At 39.3% G+C, this 22,431-nt stretch overlaps 1 protein-coding gene across 14 annotated transcripts in view; it reads left to right on the forward strand.

Moving 5' to 3' along the window:
- NSD1 (nuclear receptor binding SET domain protein 1) overlaps positions 1-22,431 on the forward strand; it is a 185,577-nt gene that overhangs the window by 44,286 nt on the left and 118,860 nt on the right. The window contains exons 3-5 of one of the 14 annotated variants that reach the window (XM_036239598.1): positions 9,782-9,852; positions 17,526-17,658; positions 21,734-21,789. The exons of 10 other annotated variants lie outside the window; for them this stretch is intronic. Coding sequence is in view for 1 of the 4 variants with exons in the window: in XM_036239596.1 (XP_036095489.1) it covers positions 21,712-21,789 (78 nt within the window). In the remaining 3 variants the exon portion in view is untranslated. Of the gene's footprint in view, positions 1-9,781; positions 9,853-17,525; positions 17,659-21,703; positions 21,790-22,431 lie in introns of those variants that run through there. 3 more of the 14 variants (XM_036239599.1, XM_036239597.1, XM_036239596.1) reach the window with 3 other exon arrangements.

Consider the following 22,431-nt stretch of genomic DNA (forward strand, 5'->3'; position numbering starts at 1 on the left):
TTTTCATTTTGCTGATTATTTCTTTTGCTGTTCAGACCTGCTTAGTTTGATGTAGTCCTGTATGTCCTTTTTCCCTTTTGTTTCCTGTGCTTTGGTGTCACAGCCAAGAAATCATTGCAAAGAAGCTTTTCCTCACCGTGGCCAGTGTGGCTGAGTTGGTTGAAGTGTCATCCCATATGCAGAAAGATTGTGGGTTGGTTCTTGGTCAGGGTACATCCTCAGGTTATGGGTTTGATCTCTGGTGGAGGTTCTTGCTTTCTCTCTTCCTCTCCCTCTGAAATCAGTAAAAAACATATCCTTGGGTGAGGATTTAAAAAAAAGAAAGAAAGAAACTTTTCCTCTTTGTTTTCTTCTAGGAGTTTTACAGTTTTTGGGTTTTATGTTTAAATTTTTAATCCATTTTGGGTTGATTTTTGTTTATAGTATATGTAAGTTAAAGGCCAGCTTCTTTTTTTGCATGTGGATATTCAGTTTTCTCAGCACTATTCATTGAAGAGACTATCCTTTCTCCATTGTGTATTCTTGCATCCCTTGTTGAAGATCAGTTTACTATAAATGTGTTGGTTTGTTTCTGGTCTTTCTACTTTGTTTCATTGGTCCATATGTCTTATTTTTATGTCTCTCTGGATTACTATAGCTTTGTAATATATTTTGAAATGAGGAAATAGGAGGCTTCCTGCTATGTTCTTGTTCGATTTGCTTTAGCTGTTCAGGAGTCTCTTGTTTCCAAATAAATTTTAGGTTTTTTTTCTTTCTTTCTATTTTTATAAAAGATGCCATTAGCATTTTCAAAAATATAGTTTTATTGATTTTTAAAGAGAGAGTGAAACATCAATTTGTTGTCCACTTATTTATGCATTCATGGGTTGATTCTTGCATGTGCCCTGACTGGGCATCTAACTGGCATCCTTGGCATATCAGGCCAACACTCTAACCATCTGAGCTACCCGGCCAGGTTGCCATTGGGATTTTGATAGAGGTTGCATTGAATTTGTAGAATGCTTTGAGTAGAGTGGACATTTTGACAATATTAAATATTCATTTCATAAATACCATATCTCTTCCAGTTTCTTTCATCAATGTTTTATAGTTTTCAGTGTAGAAGTCTTTTAGCTCCTTAAATTTATTCCTAAGTATTTTATTTATTTATTTTTTAAAATATGTTTTTATTCATTTTTAGTTAGAGAGAAGGGAAGAGGGAAAGAGAGAAGCATTGATCGATGTGGGAGATCTATTGGCTGCCTGTTGCATGCCCCCCACTGAGGATTGAGCGCGAAACCCACGTGTGTTCCCTGACCAGGCATCAAACCAGCGACCTTTTTTTTTTTTTTTTTTAAATCTTTATTGTTGAATGTAAAATGTATTACAGATGTTCCACATTTTCCCCCCATTGACCTCCTCCTCCCCACTCCTGCCCCCCTCCTGCCTTTTCCCACACTATTGTCTGTGTCCATTGGTTATGCATATAAGTTCTTTGGTTTATCTCTTCCCATACCCCCAACCCCTTTCCCTTTGAGGTTTGTCAGTCTAGCAGTGAAGTTGTACTTCTTAATCTCTTCACCTTTTTCACCCATTCCCCCAACCCCCTCCCAACTGGCAACCAACAAAATGTTCTCGGTATCTATGAGAATGTTTCTGTTCTACCTGTTCATTTTGTTTGTAGATTCCATTGTCGATAGATATGTATTCATTGCCATTTTGTTTGTTCATATATTTTATCTTTTTCTTCAAAAAGACCCTTCATCATTTCATATAATAACGGTTTGGTGGTGATGAACTCCTTTAACTTTTTCTTGTCTGGGAAAGTCTTTATATGGCCATCGATTCTAAATGACAGCTTTGCAGGATAGAGTAATCTTGCTTGTAGGTTCTTGCTTTTCATCACTCTGAATATTTCTTGCCACTCCCTTCTGGCCTGCAGAGTTTCTTTTGACAGCCCTATGGGAACTCCCTTGTAGGTAACTATCTGCCTTTCTCTTGCTGCTTTTAAGATTCTCCCTTTGTCTTGAACCTTTTGCATTTTGATGATGATGTGTCTTGGTGTGGGCCTCTTGGGGTTCATCTTGTTTGGGACTCTCTGTGCTTCTTGGACTTGTATGTCTGTTTCCTTCACCAAGTTAGGGAAGTTTTCTGCCATTACTGTTTCAAACGGGTTTTCGATTTCTTGTTCTCACTCTTCTCCTTCTGGCACCCCCAAGATGCGAATGTTGGCACGCTTGAAGTTGTCCTAGAGGCTCCTTACAGTACCCTCCTTTTTTTTGGATTCTTTTTTTCTTTTTGCTGTTCTGATTGGGCATTTTTTGCTTCCTTATATTCCAAATCGATGGTTTGCTCCTTGGATTTACGTACTCTATTATTGAATCTGTGTAAATTATTCTTTATTTCAGTTAATGCCTCCTTCAATTCTAACTGTTCATCCAAGATTTCTGACTGGTCCTTTTTTATGCTCTTGAGGCCCTCTCTAAGTTCACTGTGGTTCTCACTAAGTTCATTGAGCATCCTTATAAGCAGTATTTTGAACTCAGCATCTGTTAAGTTGCTTATCTCCGTTTCGCTTAGTTCTTTTCTTGGGGTTTTGTTCTGTTCTTTCATTTGGGACCTGTTTCTTTGTCTCCTCATTTTGGCTGCCTCCCTGTGTTTGTTTTTGTGTATTACTTAACGAGCGGTGTGGGGCTAGCTGAGACCAGATGCTGCTTGTTTGAAAGAATTTAGGAAAAACCTGAAGCAGGATCCAAGGCAGGCCAATCCTATGGTTAAATAAGTGCCAACAGCTTGGGTGGGCCTGAAAGTTGGGTGGGGCGGGGCCTGAGGGAGTTACCAGGGCGGGGCTACCAGTGTGAGCCAGGTTGCTGGAGTCCCAGATATGGCTGCTGTCTGCCGCCCCAGGGAAGGGCTCACCAAAGGAACAGAGGCCTCTGACAGCACATTTGTCCCGGACAAAGCCCCCTCTCCAGCCCTTGCTCCAGGCCAAATAGCTCAGTTCTTCCCTGCATATCTCTGGCGCCCCTGGAGCTTCCTCCCCTCCAAGCTTAGCGGGAGAGAGTCCGATAAGTTTGTGCACGGGCCCTTTAAGGAGCTGCCTGGGGCTCCAGCCACTTCAGCTTCTCTGAGCCTCAGTTCCTGCTGGTTTTTCCAGCCAGAAGTTATGGGGACTTCTCTTCCTGGCACTGGAATCCTGAGCGGGGCACATGGTGTGGGACAGGGACCCCTCAGTCCTCAGGAAAGACCTTCCCAGCCGAGGTATCCTGATTTTTATCCGCTACATGCGGGTGTGGGAACCAGCCCGCTGCGCCGCCACCCCTCGCCCCTCCGCCCTTCCTACCAGTCTGGATGTGGCTGCTGCTTAAATCCGTAGTTGTAGGACTTCCATTCAGCTTGATTTCAGGCGGTTTTGAATGATGGTTGTTCTGTAGTTTAGTTGTAACTTTGATGTGGTTGTGGGAGGACACGATACCGCGTTTACCTACCCCCAAAACCAGCAACCTTTTAGTGTATGGGACAAAACTAAACAAACTGAGCCACACTGGCTAGGGCCTAAGTATTTATTTTTGATGCTATCGTAAATGGGATTGTTTTCTAGGTGTTTTTTTGTTTTTTGTTTTTTTCAGTTTGTTGATAGTGTAAAGAAACACTACTGGTTTCTGTAGCTTGCAGCTTTACTGATTCCCGGTCAGGGCACATGCCTGGGTTTGAGGCTTGTCCCCTATGGGGGATGTGCAGGAAGCGGCCCATCCATCTTTCTCTCTCATTGATATATGTATCTCTCTGTCTCCCTTCCTCTCTCTGAAATCAATTTAAAAAAAAAAAGCCCTGGCCTGTTCGGTTCAGCGGTTAGAGCGTCGGCCTGCGGTCCAGAGAGAGCCGGGTTCGGTTCCAAGAGCATGTACCTCAGTTGCAGTTTGTCCCCGGCCCTGGTTGGGTTGTGTGGGTGGCAACCACTCGATGTGTCTCTCTCACATTGATGTTTCTCTCTCTCTCTCTCCTCCCACTCTATCTGAACAAAAAATGGAAAAATGTCCTCAGGTGAGGATTAAAAAAAAAAGACCTGCATTTCTGCCCTGGCTGGGTGGCTCAGTTGGTTCGAGTGTCACCTTGTAACACCAAAAGGTGGTGTATTCCATATCCAGGTTTCGGATTCTATCCCCAGTATAGGTACATGCGTGTGGGAGGCAACTGATCGATGTTTCTCTGTCACATCAGTGTTTCTTTCTCTCCCCCTCTTCCTCGCTCTCTAAAAATCAGAAAAAAAACATATCCTTGGGTGAGGATTTAAAAAAATAAAAGAATTAAGAACTGAAAAAAAAAGAACTGTATGTCCTGGGGTGGGGGAAATGGGGACATCTGTAATAGTGTCAACAATAAAAATAAAGTTTGCCCGGCTTCTGTGGCTCAGTGGTTGAGCATTGACCCATGCACCAAGAGTTCGTCGGTTTGATTCCTGGTCAGGGCACATGCCTGGGTTGTGGGCCCGATCCCCAGTGGGAGGCATGCAAAAGGTGGCCGATCCATGTTCTCTCTCGTAGATGTTTCTATCTCTCCCTTTCCCTTCCTCTCTCTCTCTAAAATCAATAAAGAAGAAAAAAATTAAAAAGAAAAAAAAACAATAAAATAAAGTTAAAAATAAAAAAAGGAACTGCATACCTATGTCTAAAGCAACAGGCAATTCCTCTTTGTTGGCTTTGCTTCAGCAACTGCCTCCTGTGTTAGGGAGTCCTGGACCAGGTAATCATCATGAAGCTGACTCTGAAGGTTAGCCAAAGCCATTGTACCAGCTTTAAAATCAGGATTATTTGCATCTAAATTGATCAATGGCTTTGCATTTTTAGCCACATTGTTGGAATGTTTTGTATTATCAAGTACTGAATCCTTATATTTTTCAACATTCTATGAATTTAAGTCTAACAGCTAAAGCAAGAAACCAATCAGTTGTTCTTTTCTATCTTGAATCTTGAAAGGACAGTTAATATCTCTGAGATACTTTTCAAATAACTGGGGCCAGTCACTGCTGTGGGTGTTTTCCTTGTGTGTGTGTGTGTGTGTGTGTGTGTGTGTGTGTGTGTGTTTCAGAGAGAGGAAGGGAAAGGCGGGGAGAGAGAAAAATCCATGGTGAGGGAAACATCAATTGGCTGCCTTTGTACCCTCCTTGCTGGGGACCTTTTTATATTCCTACCTACAGTGTTCTAGGGTTCTCATTTCTCTATATCTCGGTCAATACTTAGCTTTTTGGTTTTTGGTTTTTGTGTGTGTGTGTGATTATAGCTATCTTGGTGAGTGTGCAGTGGTATCTCATGAGTTTCTTTTTTTGTAGTTGTTAATTCTTACCTAAGGATATTTTTCCTTTTTTTTTTTTAAGGTAGAGTGTAAGGGAGGGAGGAAGAAAGAGAGAGAGACCTGGATTGGGAATTGAACCCGAGACCCTTTAAGTCTTTTGCCTATTAAAAATAAATGAGTGTGACTTTGTACTTGTGATACCCATATGCATGTGAAATTAAAGGTTAATAAATTTGGGGAAAAATTAAAAATTTTAAAAAGTAAAATAAACACGACAAAATTTAACATTTTTAACATTTTTAGATGTATATTTTAATGGCATTAAGTATGTTTGCTATCATCACCATCCATCTCCAGACCTTTTTCCTTTACTCCTTTTTTAAATTGGGTTATTTGTCTTTTTGTTGTTTTGTTGTAGAAGTTATACATACACTTTGGATATTAGCCTTTTACCAGGTACACGATTTCCAAATATTTTCTCCCATTTTATGGGTGCTTACTTTTTATTTTTGTTAATCCTCACCTGAGGATATTTTCCATTGATTTTTAGATAGAGTGGAAGGGAGGGAGGGAGACAGACAGACAGACAGACATCGATTGGTTGCCTCTCACATGACCTGGACTGGGACCAGGAATCATCCGTGGGCTGAAACTTGAACTACTGAGCCAAACGTCTGGCCTATGGGTGTTAATCACTCTTGATAGTAACCTCTTCTGCACAAAGATTTTCAATTTTGGTGAAGTCCATTTTATTTTATTTTTTTAAATTTATGTTTCTTTTCATTGATTTTTTTTTAGGGAGAGAAAAAGGGAGATATAGAAATATCAATGTAAGAGAGATACATTGATTGGCTATCTCCTGCATGCCCCCCACTAGGGATTGAGCCCGCAACTAGGTCATGAAGATATTCTGCTATATATTTTTTGAGAGTTTATAGTTTTAGCTCTTAAATTGGATCTGTCATATATTTGAATTAGTTTTTGTATATGGTGGGAGGTAAAGGTTCAACTTCATGTATTACATTTTAGCACCTTTATTGTGATATAATTTGCATACTATACAGTATACCCATTTAAAGTATATAATTCAGTGATTTTTATTATATTGATTTTAAATTTTTTTATTTATTGGTTTTAGAGAGAGACGCTCCAACTGCTGAGCCCAACTGGCCAAGGTGTTTATTATTTTTTAAAGATGTTTTTATTGATATTTTAGAGAGAGAGGAAGGGAGAGAAACATCATGAGAGAGAACCATTGATCAGCCACCTCCTGCACACCCCTATTGGGGATCATCCTGAAACTTGTGCATGTGCCTTAACTGGGCATCGAACCTATGACCTTTTGGTACATGGGACAGTGTTGAACTAAGTGAGCCATATTTGCCAGAGTCAGGGTATTAGATTTTGATAAATTTTTTTCCTACATTTGTTGAGGTAATTGTGTATTTTTTCCTGTGTTCTACTGTAGTGTATTACATTGATTTTTTTTCTTTTTGTTGATAGATACCCTTTTTTGTTGTAAACATTTATCACATCCATATATGTTACAATTCAGTGACATTACAATTTAGTGGCATTAATTATATGTACAGTGTCATTTAACCATTACCACTATGTATACTGAAAACTTTTTCATCATCCCCAATATAAACTCCATACCCATTAAATAATAACTCCCTATTGCTCCCTCCCAGCCCCTGGTAACCTCTATTCAATTATAGAGATCTTTATGAATTTGCCTCTTCTAGATTACGTATATATAAATGGAACCATGCAACATTTATCTCTTTGTGTCTGGCTTATTTCACTATGTGTAATGCATGTAGTATGTATCAGAACTTTATTTCTTTGTATAGCTATATAATCTTCATTGTATGGATATACTGCATTTTATTTTATCCATTCCTCTATCATGGACATTTGGGTTATTTCCACTTTTTTGATATTCTGAATACTGCTATGAACGTAGGTGTACAAATATCTGTCCCTGCTTTCAATTCTTTTGATATGTGTTTAGTGGAATTGTTGGTTCATGTGCTGTTTATGTTTACCTTTTTGAGAAACCTTGCCCTTTTCTTGATTAAATATTTGTTTGGTTGCTGTAAAGCTTTAGGAGTTTCCCATTTCTTTTTTTTTTTTTAATCCTCATCTGAGGACACTTTTTTTTTGCCTTTATCTTCAGATAGAACAGGAAGGAGAGAGGGAGGAAGAGAGAGAGAGAGAACCATCAATGTGAGAGAGACATATCGACTAGTTGCCACCCACACGACCCCAGCAGGGGCCAGGGACGAACTGCAACCAAGTTACGTGCCCTTAGCGGGAACCGAACCTGAAACTCTCTGGTCCGCAGGCCGACACTAACCGCTTAGCCAAAGTGGTCAGGGCAGTTGTTTCCTATTTCTGACAGTTGCTTATGATAGTTTTTTCTCTGTTTATTTACTATTTTTGTGGAGGGACTAGCCATTGAAGTTCCCTGTTTCCCCATTTCCTCTGATACTGTTTTAGACACTTTTTCAAAAAATATGTTTTTAGCCCTGGCCGGTTTGGCTCAGCGGTTAGAGCGTTGGCCTGCGGTCCAGAGAGACCCGGGTTCAGTTCCTGCTAGTGGCATGTACCTTGGTTGCAATTTGCCCCTGACCTTGGTTTGGTCGTGTGGGAGGCAGCCATTTGATGTGTCCCTTTCACATCGATGTTTCTCTCTTTTTCTTTCTTCCTCTCTCTCCCTCCCACTTTATCTGAACAAAAAATGGAAAAAGTGTCCTTGGGTGAGGATTTAGAAAAAAAATGTTTTTATTGATTTTGGCAGGGAGAGAGAGAAACATCGATGTGCTGCCTCCTGCACTCCCCCTATTGGCGATCAAGTCCGCAATCCAGGCCTGTGCCCTGACTGGGAATCGAACCAGTACCTCTCAGCCCATGGGATGATGCTCAAACCACTGAGCAACACCAGCCTGGCTCGCTTTAGACACTTTTTTTTTCCCCTCGCTTTAGACATTTTTGACTGTGGCCTTCTTTGTTCACAATATTTTGTAGTTGTCTTCAGATCTTGCTGCTTTTGTCAGGTAAAATCAAGTAAGGATTAAATCTGAAGATAACTGTTTAGGTTCTAAATGTGACTTGAAAGTAGTATGAATGGTTTTCTTAATGTGATAGTAGAGTCTACTTCTTAGTGATAGTGTTTGGCAAACATTACCAAATCTGCTCATCACCAGAGCCAAGAATAGTTTTACATTTTTGAATGAGAGAGAGAACATCAAAGGGAATATATTTTGTAACATGTTAAAATAATATGAGAGTCAAATTTCAGTAACCATATATAAAGTTCTTTTGAAATATGGCTTTTTTTTTTTTACATGTTGTCTATGGCTACTTTTGTGTTATGATGGGAGAGTTGACTGTGTCTTACAGAGTCTAAATTATTTACTGTCTGGCCCTTAACACAAAAAGTTTATTAATTTTGCTTGGCCGGTGTGGCTCAGTGGTTGAGTGTCAACCCATGCACTGAGAGGTCACCAGTTCGAGTCTTGGTCAGGGCACATGCCCAGGTTGTGGGCCAGATCCCCAGGGGGGGCATGCGGGAGGCGGCCAGTTGATGTTCTCTCTCATTGATGTTTCTGTCTTTCCCTTTCCCTTCCTCTCCCTCTAAAATCAATAAAGATAAAAAAATAAATTAAAAAAAATAAGTGTATTAACATTAAGTTTATTATTCCAAGAGTTATTAAATGGTTTTATAACGACAATATTTTTACACAAGTTCTGGTATGTATGTGAAAATATAATTTTGTTCATAAGTACATCTAATATTTTATGTTTTAAAAATATTTTTATTGATTTTTAGAGAAAGAGAGAGAGAGAAACTTCTATATAGGAGTGAAACATTGATCCTCTTGCATGCCCCCTACTGGGGATCAAGCCCACAAAGCGGGCCTGTGCCCCAACTGGGAATTGAACTGGCAGCCTTTCCATGCACGGGATGACGTCCAACCAACTGAGGCACACCAGCCAGGGCTAAGCACATCTGATATTTTAAATTGTAATGAATGCAGAAAGTAATTTGGTAGTTAAATTAACTACATATATAACTTTGCTGGTTAATGGGAAGGATATTTATAGGTAGTATTTGTTGTTGTTGTTAATCTTCACCTGAGGATATTTTCCCATTGATTTCTAGATAGAGTGGAAGGGAGAGAGGGACAGAAAAGAAACATTGATGTAAGAGAGACAACAGCAATTAGTTGCCTCCCACATTACCCTGATCTGGGCTGCAGATTGAATGTGCAACCCGGTGTGTGTCCTTGACCAGGAATCGAACCAAATACCCTTTGGTCCATAGGCTGATGCTCTAACCGCTGAGCCAAGCCAGCCAGGCATAGGTAGTCTTACATATTATCATTTTGACCAGAGTGTCTTGATTTTTACAAAAGATGGAAAACGTTCTTCTGTGTTCCCAGTACTATTGTAGCATTTTAAATAATATGTTTTGATTACTTCTGTTTCCTGTATACCTCAGCAACTTCAAGCTTGTGAATTTGTTGTCTTTATTTTGCATCCTTGAGGCTTATTACAGTTTCTGGTAAATAGGTAAGTAGTAAATATTTGTGAGATGAATGTATGAATGAAACTTCTATGAGATAAATACCCAAGTCATTTCTCATCTTGGTCTTCCTGTGGAAAGGAAAGGTAGATTATATTTTTGAGATGTAAAAAGAAAGTAAGTTGGGACTTGCCAGAGACTGAATTAGTTTGAGAAAATGATTATATACTCAAGGTGTAATAGCCCAAAATATTTATCTGCCTTTTAACTCATCAAAATATAGCTTGCAAATATATATTATTTTATTGATTTTGGTTTTCCTTCTATTGTTACAAATGTCACAAAATATTAGGGTAAATCTTCTGTAATTATTTTCTGTGGTGAGTAGAAAGATTCTTGGAAGGGCAAGTAATGTTAAACCTTTGCCTATAACATGTGGTATATCATTTAAACCACATGAAAAAAGGATACTTTGGCTGGGCCATTGTGGCTCAGTGTTTGAGTATCGACCCATGCACCAAGGAGTTGCCCGTTCAGTTCCCAGTCAGGGTACATACCCAGGTTGTGGGCCAAGTTCCAAGTGGGAGGCATGTAAGAGGTGGCCAGTTGATGTTTTCTCTCATAGATGTTTTTATCTCCCCGCCCCCGCCTCTGTGTAAAATCAATAAAAAGAAAAAAATTTAAAGGATACTCTGATACTCTGTATGTCATTTAAAATAATAACATAAAGGGTAAAGTTTAAAAAAATTAATTTCCAGAATGGCGAATAATATCCTATCTCTATTTTATAGCAAAACTTATTTGTGATATGAACATTCAGATGAAAAAAACGCTACCTTTTTTTCATTTCTGTGACTTCAAACTTAGTGTTTTGAAATTGAGGGTTTATAAACTAAATATTAGATTATTCTGTTAGTTTTTTTGGATCCTCATTCAAGGAAATGTTTTTATTGATTTCCAGAGAGAGAGAGGAAAGGAGAGAAAGATAGATGTGAGAGAGAAACATCAATTAGTTAGTTGCTTCCTATAAGCACCCTGACCGAGGATTGATTGTATAACCTTTTGGTGTACCGGACGATGCTTTAACCAACCAAGCCACCCTGCCAGGGCATTGTTAATTTTTATTGATTGTATATCCAGTATATTGTCTGCATTTACCTGAAATATTTTAAATTGGCTTTTGCATTACTTTTTTTGATTAGTACATTAAAAATATAAAAGATCTCATTTTTGCAAGGTATGTATCATGTTGGAATTGCTTTGAACAAGTTTCTTTTTGTATTTCATAAAGAAAGCTTCTGGTGGTAAACTCAGGATTCTTTTTTTTAAAAATTTTTTTTCTTTATTGATTTTAGAGAGAGAGGAAGGGAGAGGGAGAGAGAGATAGAAACATTGATGAGAGAGAACATCGATTGCCGCTTCCTGCGTGTCCCCCACTGGGGATTTGGCCCACAACCTGGGCATGTGCCCTGATTGGGAATCGAACCAGCAACCTCTTGGTGCGTGGGTCAACGCTCAACCACCGAGCCACACTGGTTGGGCTAACCTCAGGATTCTTTAACTCCAGAATTTAGTCCACTGCTCAGGTCCAACTTTTTTTTATAGAGCATGATGGCAGATGTTCATACTTTGGGGACCAGTCACAATTGGGCTTAGCAATTCATGGTGTCTCCTTGGAAGCTTTCTGTTTTGGGTTTCTTAATAGTAAATGGAGGTTATATCCACCTACTAGAATTTTTGTTATTCTATTACACGTGAAAGAGCTTGGTACACATAGAAGGTTCTCAGAAATGTTTTTTTTTTTCCTCTCAGCCCGAGAGTCAACTTTTTTCCATTTTTAAAAATGTCAAGATTTTTCCTGACAAAATTTAAGCCCAGCTGGTGTGACTCAGTGGTTGGGCATCAACCTATGACCCAAGAGATTGCCAGTTCGATTCCTGGTCAAGGCACATGCCCAGGTTGTTTTCCTGATCCCCAGTGGGGCATGCAGGAAGCGGCCAGTCAATGTTCTCGCTCATCGATGTTTCTAGCTCTCTCTTCCTCTCTCTCTTTCTCTAATATCAATAAAGAAAAAAATTTTTGTTTTTAAATTTATACAGTGGCCCCCAAACATTGGGTTTTCAAATTATACATGTTGCTAATCAGCTCAACATACTTATTTGGCTGAGTAGACTTTGACCGGTTGGTTTTTCACAGTCATCAAGTTAGTATTTGATCCTCTTTGTTAATTGGAAACTTTGGGTACAGAATTTCTGTAAACCCATCAGATTTAGTTTTGAGAATCTAACTGTGGATTGCACTGTTTTGTTTTCTAGTTTTTTTCATATTTGTTTTTTTTTTTTTTTTTTCCATTTTTTTTTTTGTTCAGATAGAGTGGGAGGGAGAGAGAGAGAGAGAGAGAGAGAGAGAGAGAGAGAGATCGACGCGAAAGGGACACATTGAGTGGTTGCCACCCGCAGGGCCCAACCAGGCCGGGGACAAACTGCAACCGAGGTACATGCCCTTAGCGGGAACCGAACCCGGGTCTCTCCAGACCCCAGGCCGAAGCTCTAACCGCTGAGCCAAACCGGCCAGGGCCATATTTGTATCACAGGCCTCTTAGTACATGTAATAGCTTTCTTTTCTCAGCTGCTCTTTGTACTTGTGTCATCCTTACCTCTTTGTGGGAATCAAGCTTTATACCACTGAAGAGGACTAGTTCAATTTCTGGAATATTTCTAGTAGATTATTGGCAGCTGGAGGACAAAGTGCCCATTGGCTATGGTTTTAAATTAAAAAAAAAAATTATTTTAGAGAGGAAAGGAGAGAGAGAGAGAAACATCCATGAGAGAGAACATCGATTGGCTGCCTCCTGCATGTCCCCCACCGGGGATTTGGCCCACAACCTGGGCATGTGCCCTGACTGGGAATCGAACCATCAGCTTCTTGGTGCATGGATCGACTCTCAACCACTGAACCACACCGGCCGGACTGGCTATGGTTTTAAATGTGCGTGACACTTCAGCAGATGCTTTGCAGATTTGTGCATTCAGACTTTCCCTTTGCATTGCATGCGCTGTTTCTCCTGCATGTATTTAAAGTTGCCTTATGTTCAAGGACTGAAGTGGGAGATAAAAACCTGCACATTTACAGTATTTTGTTTTTTTTCTTTCTTTTATTTATTCATCTTTCAACAAATATTGGTCATTGACATTGTGCCAGGCACTGGTAAGGGCTGGAAATACAGCGATGAGCAAAACACGTGTCTGTCTTCATGGACCTTTCATTTGGGTGGCAGTGGGGTAAGACAAACATTAAACAAGTAGTCTCACAATAGATATATAATTGCAGTTAAACTGAGGACTAGGAAAAGGAGAAATGTACGGAATTTAGGAATACATCCTGGGCAGACTTGATCTAGTTTGGGGCTCTGGGAAGCTTTCCTAGGAAAGTGACATGGAAACTGGGATCCAAGGATTGAGTATGAGTTAACTTGGACATAAAAGTGTCTGAGAGGGTGGGATTGAGAGCTAGAGAAAGAAATTAAAAGGAGCATTTTAGGCAGAAAGACCAGCTTGAATAAAGGCAAAAGGGAGCCAGAATATTTTTAGTAATTTTGCAAAGGCTTTGTGAACTTATGGTTGAATCCTGGTATCCTGAGGGTCTGGTATTCAGGTTTCTTTTATTAAAAATTTAGTGTTAGATTGTGTGTTCACACCAGTATAGGTGAAAGGAAACTCTTCATTCCAACCTATGCCCAGATTTTTCTTTCTGCTCTAGTGTCTCTCTCAAGATGCCTTTAGAATTTTTTTTATCCTCACCTGAGGACATTTTTTGCATTCATCTTCAAATAGAGTGAGAGGAAGAGAGGGAGGAAAAGAGACAGAGAGAAACATCAATGGGAGAGAGACACATTGACTAGCTGCCACCCAAACAACCCCAACCAGGCCAGGGACAAACTGCAGCCAAGGTACACGCTCTTAGCAGGAACCGAACCTTGGTCTCTCCGGACCGTGGGCCAATGCTCTAACTGCTGAGCCAGACCGGCCAGCACTCAAGATGCTTTTAAAATAAATCCTCACCTGAGATATTCTATTTATCTTCAGATAGAGTGGGAGGGAGAGAGAGAGAGAAAGAAAAACATTGACATGACAGAGACACATCCACTGATTGCCTTCTGCATGACCCCAACCAGGGCTGGGGACTGAACTGCAATCGAGGTATGTGCCCTTGACCAGAATCAAACCTCCGACTCTTTTGGTCCTCAGGCTGACACTTTAACTACTGAACCAAACTGGCCAGGGCTCAAGATGCCTTTTAAAGAAATACTTATTTAAGATTTAGAGCCATTCCTTTTTGCTAGTTTTCTGCTTGAAAATGGCATCGTTTATTAAATTCATAACACTTGACATGCTTTAAATTTAAAGGGACTTATAATGAAAAGTTTTAAAATCACCTATTTCCCCTCCCTGGCTATCATTTGCCAGTGTATTGTTGTTGTCCTTTCAGATATTTTACGCATGTGCAAACAAATGCAAATAATCTCCATTCTAGGCCTTTAAAAAAACATTTTTGTTTTTGTTAATCGTCACCCAAGGATACTTTCAGTTGATTTTTAGATAGAGTGGAAGGGGGAGAGAGAGAGAGAAACATTGATTGGCTCTCTCCCGCACAACCTCCACCAGGGCTGAGGATCAAATCAACAATCCAGTTATGTGCCCTTGACTGGGAATTGAGCTCCGACTCCTAGGTCCATGGGCTTATGCTCCAACTGCTGAGTCAAAGTGGACAGGGCTAAAAGTATTTTATTTATTGATTTTAAGGAAAGAGGAAGAGAGAGAAAGAAACATCGATTTTATTGTTCCACTAATTTGTGCATTCATGGTTGATTCTTATAAGTGCCTTGACTGAGGATCAAACTTGCAACCTTGGTATGTTGGGACAATGCTATAACCAACTGAACTGCCCAGCCAGGGCCACTTTTTTCTTTTTTAACAATGGTACCACACTATACCACTTTTTGCACATTTATCCCCCCCACCATTATATCAGATAGCTCATTTTATATTTGTAGACAAAGAACGGCTTCATTCATTTTTATGGCTACAGAATGATTATTGTGCGATGTATCATAATTTTCTTCCTTAGTGATGGATGTTTAGTTTCTTGATCTTTTGCTATTACAAATAGTGCCTTAGCCATTGACTTTGTATGTACCTCATTCCATAATTCAGCATGTGTGTATCTACAGGATAAATTATTTTAACAAAATACTGTCTTAAATTTTGTTGATGATAGTGTTGGATGGAGCAGACTTTTTTTGATTACTTAGTGTTAGAGTTTAAAAATATGAATAAAAAATTAGATATTATCTCTGTCATTGAGACTGTTAGAATCTGAAATTAATATCAGTGTAATGTGTGAAGTGCAGTAATAAGAGGATGTGTACACAGTGGAATGCAGTCTTAAGTAGGGGTAAAGTGGACCCAAGTAGAACATTTGCCTGGTCCAAGAAGAAGCTTCTTAGAGCTAGATCTTGAAATGTGAGTGGATATTAGCCAGAAGGGGAAAGGAAGCATGCCTTTGATAGATGGAAAAGCAGATTGAGGGTTTGGAGGTTTAACAGCATGAGATTTTGGTGTAACTGCAAAGTATACATCTTGTTAGGCAGGTGGTGGTGAGCCCTGAAATTGGATGGGCAAATAGGGGTCAGGTCAGGAAGGGTTTTATTTATCAGTCTAATAACTTAGACTTCTTTTGTATTTTTTACATTTTCGTTTCAAATGAAATCTTATAGAATACCATATAAAACAGAAAAAGGATGGAGCTGCTTTGCTTTGGGTTAGACAGCAGGCAGGTTTTCTATTTCTTGGGTAGCCCCTCCCCCTCAGGGACTCTCCAGAACACTATCTTCTAGGAACACAATTGAAATAACCTCTGTGATGGTTTCAACAGGATTTTGAGAAGCCAATAGGGACAGATCACCTAAACTAATAAATATAAAATACAGCAGGTCTTCTGCTCAACCTTGTCTCAATTAGCCTCTGGTAAAATTGATTTCCTTATACTAAAGTCACTTATAGTAAGTCGACAGGTTCTGCAACTTTATCACTTACTGTATGTTGTTAGAGGTGGAAATAACTTAGTGTGAGTATGGAGGAGGGCAAGGGGGAAAGAAGGCAATCGCATATGTTTGGGCTGTTCTGAAATTGTTAATTCTGTTCTTCAGAATAGTCTGTTAAGAGATGATTAACATTAATTTATAAAAGAATCCTTTTAGCGATACATACTGAAATAATATGAATGAAATGACTTATATGGAAATTTGCTTCAAAATAATCCAGGTAGTGGAGGTTATAAATGAACAAAGTGGGCATGAATGTATATTTGTTGAAACTGAGCAATGGTTGCTTAGGAATTCATTGTACTATTTTTGCTTTTGTATATATTTATATTTTTCATAAAAAATAAAGTTCTGTGGATAACTTTTTTAGGCTAAGTAGAAACATTACTTTTGCTGATTGATTATTATGAATTAGAAAATAATGCTTAGACTGAGGTATTTTTTAAAAAATCTTTATCCAAGGATATGTTTTAATTGATTTTTAGAGAGAGAGGAATGGAGAGAGAGAAATATTGATGTGAGAGAAACATCATTTGGTTGCTTTCCATATGTTCCCCGTCTGGGGATGGAACCTGCAACTTAGTGTGTACCCTGACTGGGAATTGAATCCCCACCACCTTTTGGTGTACAGATTAATTCTCCAACCAATTGAGCCACTCAGCTAGAATAAGATATGTATTTTTAAATTTTTTAAAACTAATTTCAAATTATGCAAAAATGCCCTATCATGTTTCTAGTGCTTTTTTTGGGGGGGAGGGAAGCATTTTTTTTTTTAAGCTATTTAAATATCCAGGTATAGTGTTACACCTAATTATGCTTTTAAAGCCAATTTTATGAGTAATTATGAGGAAGGATATAAGTAATTGTGATTTTTAAAAATATCTTCTGGTGATTGACAAGTTAACTTATGTTGTCAATTAAGTTGTAGTAGCAATCAAGGATAAACAGACTAATTTGCTTAAGTTTGGATTGCCTTGGGATTGGTTTTAATTAGAAAGCTTTGTGACTAGCATTTTTTTTTTAACAGATATTTTTTAAAAATTTATTTATTTTATGCCCTGGCTGGTTTGGCTCAGTGGTTAGAGCGTCGGCCTGTGGTCCTGAGAGACCCGGGTTCGGTTCCCGCTAAGGGCGCGTACCTCGGTTGCAGTTTGTCCCCGGCCCTGGTCGTTTGTGCGGGTGGCAGCCACTCAATGTGTTCCTTTCCCATCGATGTTTCTCTCTCTCTCTCTCTCTGTTCCTCTCTCTCCCTCCCACTCTACCTGAACAAAAAATGAAAAAATGTCCTTGGGTGAGGATAAAAAAAAAAAATTTATTTTTTCTTTCTTTCTAGAAAGAGAGTTAGGGAGAGGGAGAGAGAATGAGAAACATCCATATGAGAGGGAAACATCCATTGGCTGCCTCCTGCAGGTCCCCTACCAGGAACATTCCTGCTCCGACCAGGAATCAAAGTAACAATCTTTTGATGCCTGGGAGATACCTAACCGAGCCACACCAGTCAGGGCTGTGACTTGCATTTTGATTAAAGTTCTACAGCCTATATATTTGGGTACTTAAGTATTCTGACTCTACTTAACCAGGAACTAATACCAAATTGGTATTATATCCATTTTATAGAAGAACTCGAAGGGAATGAACTGCACAAGCTTATACATGTCTGGGTCTAGGGGTGAACACTGTTGGAGAGCTTTCACAAGACCTGGACTATCATCTTGTTTATTTAAAAGTTGAGCATCCCTCTAGAATTAAGGTTGGTATATTATTGTATAGTTGGAGAATAGATTTAAACCTTGAGCCTAGACTTAATTATTTGATGGAGAAATTATGAGTCTTTTCTGTAGCCCAGAACCTAGCCTAGCTTGGTGGTCAGTAATTTTTTGTGGATGAAAAGGATATTTTGCACATTTATTATTGTTTAGTTTCATAAAAAGACTTTCTGAAAAAGAAAAAATATAAAAGTACCTTCTCGACTTTGTGAGTCATCTCTTGCTTTTTTAAAAAAATATATATTTTTATTGATTTTTTTTAGAGAGAGAAAGGAAGAGAGAGATAGAAACAATGATGTGATTGACTGGCTGCCTCCTACACACCCCCTACTGGGGATCAAGCCAAGACCTCTCAGATCATGGGACCACGCTCAATCCACTGAGCCACACCAGCCACGGCCCTTCTCTTGTGTTCTCCATTTGGAGACAGTAACTGATTTGGAATAGCCATGGAGGGACTTAAGAGACCTAGCAGAGATGAGTCACAGTGACCCTGAAGTGGCATAACTGTCTAGATCAGCAGTTTTCAAACAGTGTGCTGCAAGAATTATTCAAACATGCAATACTTAACTTAATGTAGTAAGGGGCATTGACCTATTTTCTTAGATTATCATATAAACAAAATGACAACAGCCAACACAACAAGCAGTCTGGTGTGACTGAACCAAAATTACACCTATTTTTTGTTGTTGTTAGATCGGCAAAAATACTTTTTTTTTTTTTTGTGGTGCAGTATTTTTCATAATTAGTTTGTGTGCACCAAGAGATGAAAAAGGTTTAAAAATCACTGGCCTAGGTGACTCAGCCTTATCTTTGACTTAAGTTTATCAGTTATTTGAATCACGAGCTGTGGGTGAATTTCAAAAGTAGTATATGCCAGTCATTTGTTGAGTGTCTGTTTTATACTGGAATTGTTCCAGATCCTATGTAGACATTTCTTTCTTTTTTTGGAAATATATGACCATTGTTACTTAGACTGTCTTAAATACATTCATTGCATTTAAAAATATTAAAATTTTGGTGCTCCTTATAGTTTCCAATAAACAAATTAACTAAATTTCAAATATTTCTTCAAAACAAAAAATGTTGCAAATTTCTCCCACCAAATGGAGAATTTAGTTTGTCCACTAAATTTCTTTAAAAAATTTTTTTTTATTATTGACTTTTTAGAGAGAGAGGACGGGAGAGATAGAAACATTGATATGAGAGAGAAACATCGATTGGTCGCCTTCTGCACACCCTCTAGTGGGGATTGAGCCCGCAACTGGGCATGTGCTCTGACCAGGAATCAAACCTGGACCTCTCAGTCCATGGGATGATGCTCCATGCACCAAGCTACACCAGCCAGGCAGTTTGTCCACTAAATTTCTATGGAAGGGAGTATGGGTCCAGAAACTCAGCACTGACTTCAAAGGAAACATCGGCCACATACTCGATCTCTTATCTTAACCCACAAAAGAGCTAATACACTGCAGATTTCCAGTACTCCTCTTGTCCCCTGGGTAGACCACAGCCCTTTATGCTACCAGGCAAGATGTCCCTTAAACTTCTTAAGCCCTGGAAATTGAGCACCACGATTTGGACTTTTTCATTTGCAATTCAGAATTAGATTTGGACTTTTAATTTGCAGTTCAGAATTATCACCAGTTCCTCGACAGTGACCTTTCATTGTTAAAACTAGCATCCTGCTCAAGAAACTTAAATCTGTTTTCAGTACTGAGAACTTATTAAGGAAAACGAGAAACCCAATGAAACGGGAAGGTGAAAGGGCAGCCTCATATTCAATAGGGATGAGACTAAGCTATACACTGAAGAATTGCTTGATGCTGCAGAATCTTTTCTTTGGCTAATAAAGCCTGTGAAATCAACATAAGCTAACATTACATGCCTCACCAAATTAGCCTGACAAAATATAGCAGGCTAGTTTTCAAATTGATAATTTTGTATGGCCCGTGAATGATGTTATATCTAAATGGTTCTTAGCAGAAAAAAGGTTCCCCACCCCTAGTAGAGAATGGAATTAGAAAACCATAAAACCCCAGAAAATTGTCATGTAGAGAACAGATTATCTGTTTGTTTGCCCTATGCAAAACAGCACTTGAATCTTCACCTTTGACTAAGTGAAGCAGGTCTATCTGAAAACCTTCCCACAGAACCAGTTTCCGTGGAAAATGTTTCAATTAAGCTAACCCCCTATAACTCATTATATTTATATTCATTTAAAAGCCTGTAAGGACAGTGGAATTACAATATTAGAGGCTTTCACAATTTAAAAATTTAACATTACAGCCCAGCGGGTGTGGCTCACTGGTTGAGTGTCCAACCCATTCACCAAGAGGTCCCTGGATAGATTCCTGATCAGGGCACATGTCCAGCTTGTGGACTCGATCCCCAGTAGGGGGCGTGCAGGAGGCAGCTGGTTGATGTTTTTCTCTATCCCTCACTCTTTATTTTTTATTTTATTTTATTTTTATCCTCACCCGAGGACATTTTCCCATTTTTTTGTTCAGGTAGAGTGGGAGGGAGGGAGAGAGAGAGAGAGAAACATCGATGTGAAAGGAACACATCGAGTGGCTGTCACCCGCACGACCGACCAGGGCCAGGGACAAACTGCAACCGAGGCACGCGCCCTTAGCGGGAACCGAACCCGGGTCTCTCAGGACCGCAGGCCGACGCTCTAACCGCTGAGCCAACCGGCCAGGGCTCTCCCTCACTCTAAAAAAAATAAATTAAAAGAAAGAAAGGTGACATTACAGATTAGTTTGTGGGGCTCAAAAACAACAGCTGTCTCAACTTGCCAAGAACCATCATGATTGTTCTGTACTTTAGTTGTAACTTTGATGTGGTTGTGGGAGGACCGATATCGCGTTTTACCTACGCCACCATCTTGACCGGAAGTCTCATTAACGTCTTTGATTGGTTTTTTTTTTTTTTTTAATTTATATCCTCACCCGAGGACACTTTTTCATTCTTTGTTCAGATAGAGCAGGAGAGAGAGAGAGAGAGAGAAACATCGACGTGAAAGGGACACATCGAGTGGCTGCCACCCGCACAACCAACCAGGGCCGGGGACAAACTGCAACCGAAGTACGTGCCCTTAGTGGGAACCGAACCCGGGTCTCTCCGGACCGTAGGCCGACGCTCTAACCGCTGAGCCAAACCGGCCAGGGCTCTTTGATTGGTTTTGATGCAGGTTAAAGAAGTATAGTAAGGAGCCCAGATCCGTATGATGTGTCTATTTTGAAGAGAGCAGGGGCATCTTCTGTTGGTTGAATCATAGTGTAAGAAACATAGTTGTGAGGAACATTTGCCCAGTGAAAATTATATAAGCAGAATTTCTTCAATGAATGAGAGACTTAGGTCACTAATTATGTTAAGTACAGTTACCCGTACTAAAGGCTGAAATATACAAATGTTTTTATTTGTCTTTCTGTATTGTGATCTAGTGGAAAGAACACAGGCGATTGAATTAGAGCACAGTCATGGCTCTGTTCGGCATTTGGCTAGCTTACTTCCCATTTCTGAGCCTCAAATTCTATACCTATGTAATGAGAGAGAGTATTAATATCTGCCTCATTGTCACTATGAGGTTTAAAAGAGAAACACAATATACGAATGTCCTTAGCAGTTTCAGGTACTTGGATATCTTTAATACAGAGAGTCAGTCCTCTGTTGTGATTAATGTTTTATTAAAATTATGATATGATGTCTAGGAACTTAACTCTTATTTATTTATATCAATAGTAAAATTAGTTTTATCATGTGTCATTTTGCTTAATATTGCAGAATCTATTGACGACATTAAGCGAGGACTTACTGTAAATACTTCCTTTTTCCCGTGTGAATTAGACAACATTGGAATTGTATAGTCCGTTACCTCTTGCTTATTATGTCAGGTTCATAACTGTTTTGAGATTATCCTTTCTTGCCCCTTTTCCATAAAAACAAACTCACGTAGGCCTGTAATTATAATCAAATTCTAACTATAGTTATATGCTACATTTATTTCTAACCATGATTGTTTATCAGAATTACCCATGGAGTTTTTAAAAAAACTAGGTACCAAGAGCCTCACCCCAGATGTACTGAGTCAGAAGAATCTTCAGGCCTGTGAGGTAGGATGGGGTGGGGTGGGGCTATGTTATTTTATAAAACTACTCTGGTGATTCTGATGTGCAGCCAGGGTTGAGAACCATTGGTCTGCTTCCTCTAGCACTCAGAAGCAAAACCCTAAAAGGCACAGACTAAAGTTGAAGTCAAAGGAAAAATAAATTTCAGGTAATAACCAACAATTAAATGTTGGTGTAATGATAAAATGAGACATCTTGGGTGCATAGTAGATTCTCAAACATTGAAAGAAAAAATTATGGATATAAAGACTACACAGAATAAAATTGATTTATGTCAGAATGGTTTGTCACTAGATTTCTGTAGGGAAAATGCCTATAGTCAGTGATAAAATTCCCCAGATTAAGAGACTGGAAGGCCCTGAATTAATGATAAAATTAATTGTTTATATAACATGAGTAACTGCTACAGCATATTGTTGCTTTAGGTCAGAGAGTATAATTCTCCTTTAAACATCCTGGGGTTATAGAAGGCCACAACCCTTTCAGGCCTGTCTTCTGCACTGTCATTAAACTTCTTTAATTGTGTGTCTGAGGATTTATAAGGCTTAAAACAAAGGCCTGGCTAGCAGGAATGCCTTGGCCTGCAGGTTTCTGTTCTACCTCTTCAACAGGCTACTCTCTCTGAGC

The sequence above is a fragment of the Molossus molossus genome, unplaced genomic scaffold (genome assembly GCF_014108415.1).
Source record: "Molossus molossus isolate mMolMol1 unplaced genomic scaffold, mMolMol1.p scaffold_m16_p_4, whole genome shotgun sequence".
Classification (NCBI taxonomy): domain Eukaryota; kingdom Metazoa; phylum Chordata; class Mammalia; order Chiroptera; family Molossidae; genus Molossus; species Molossus molossus.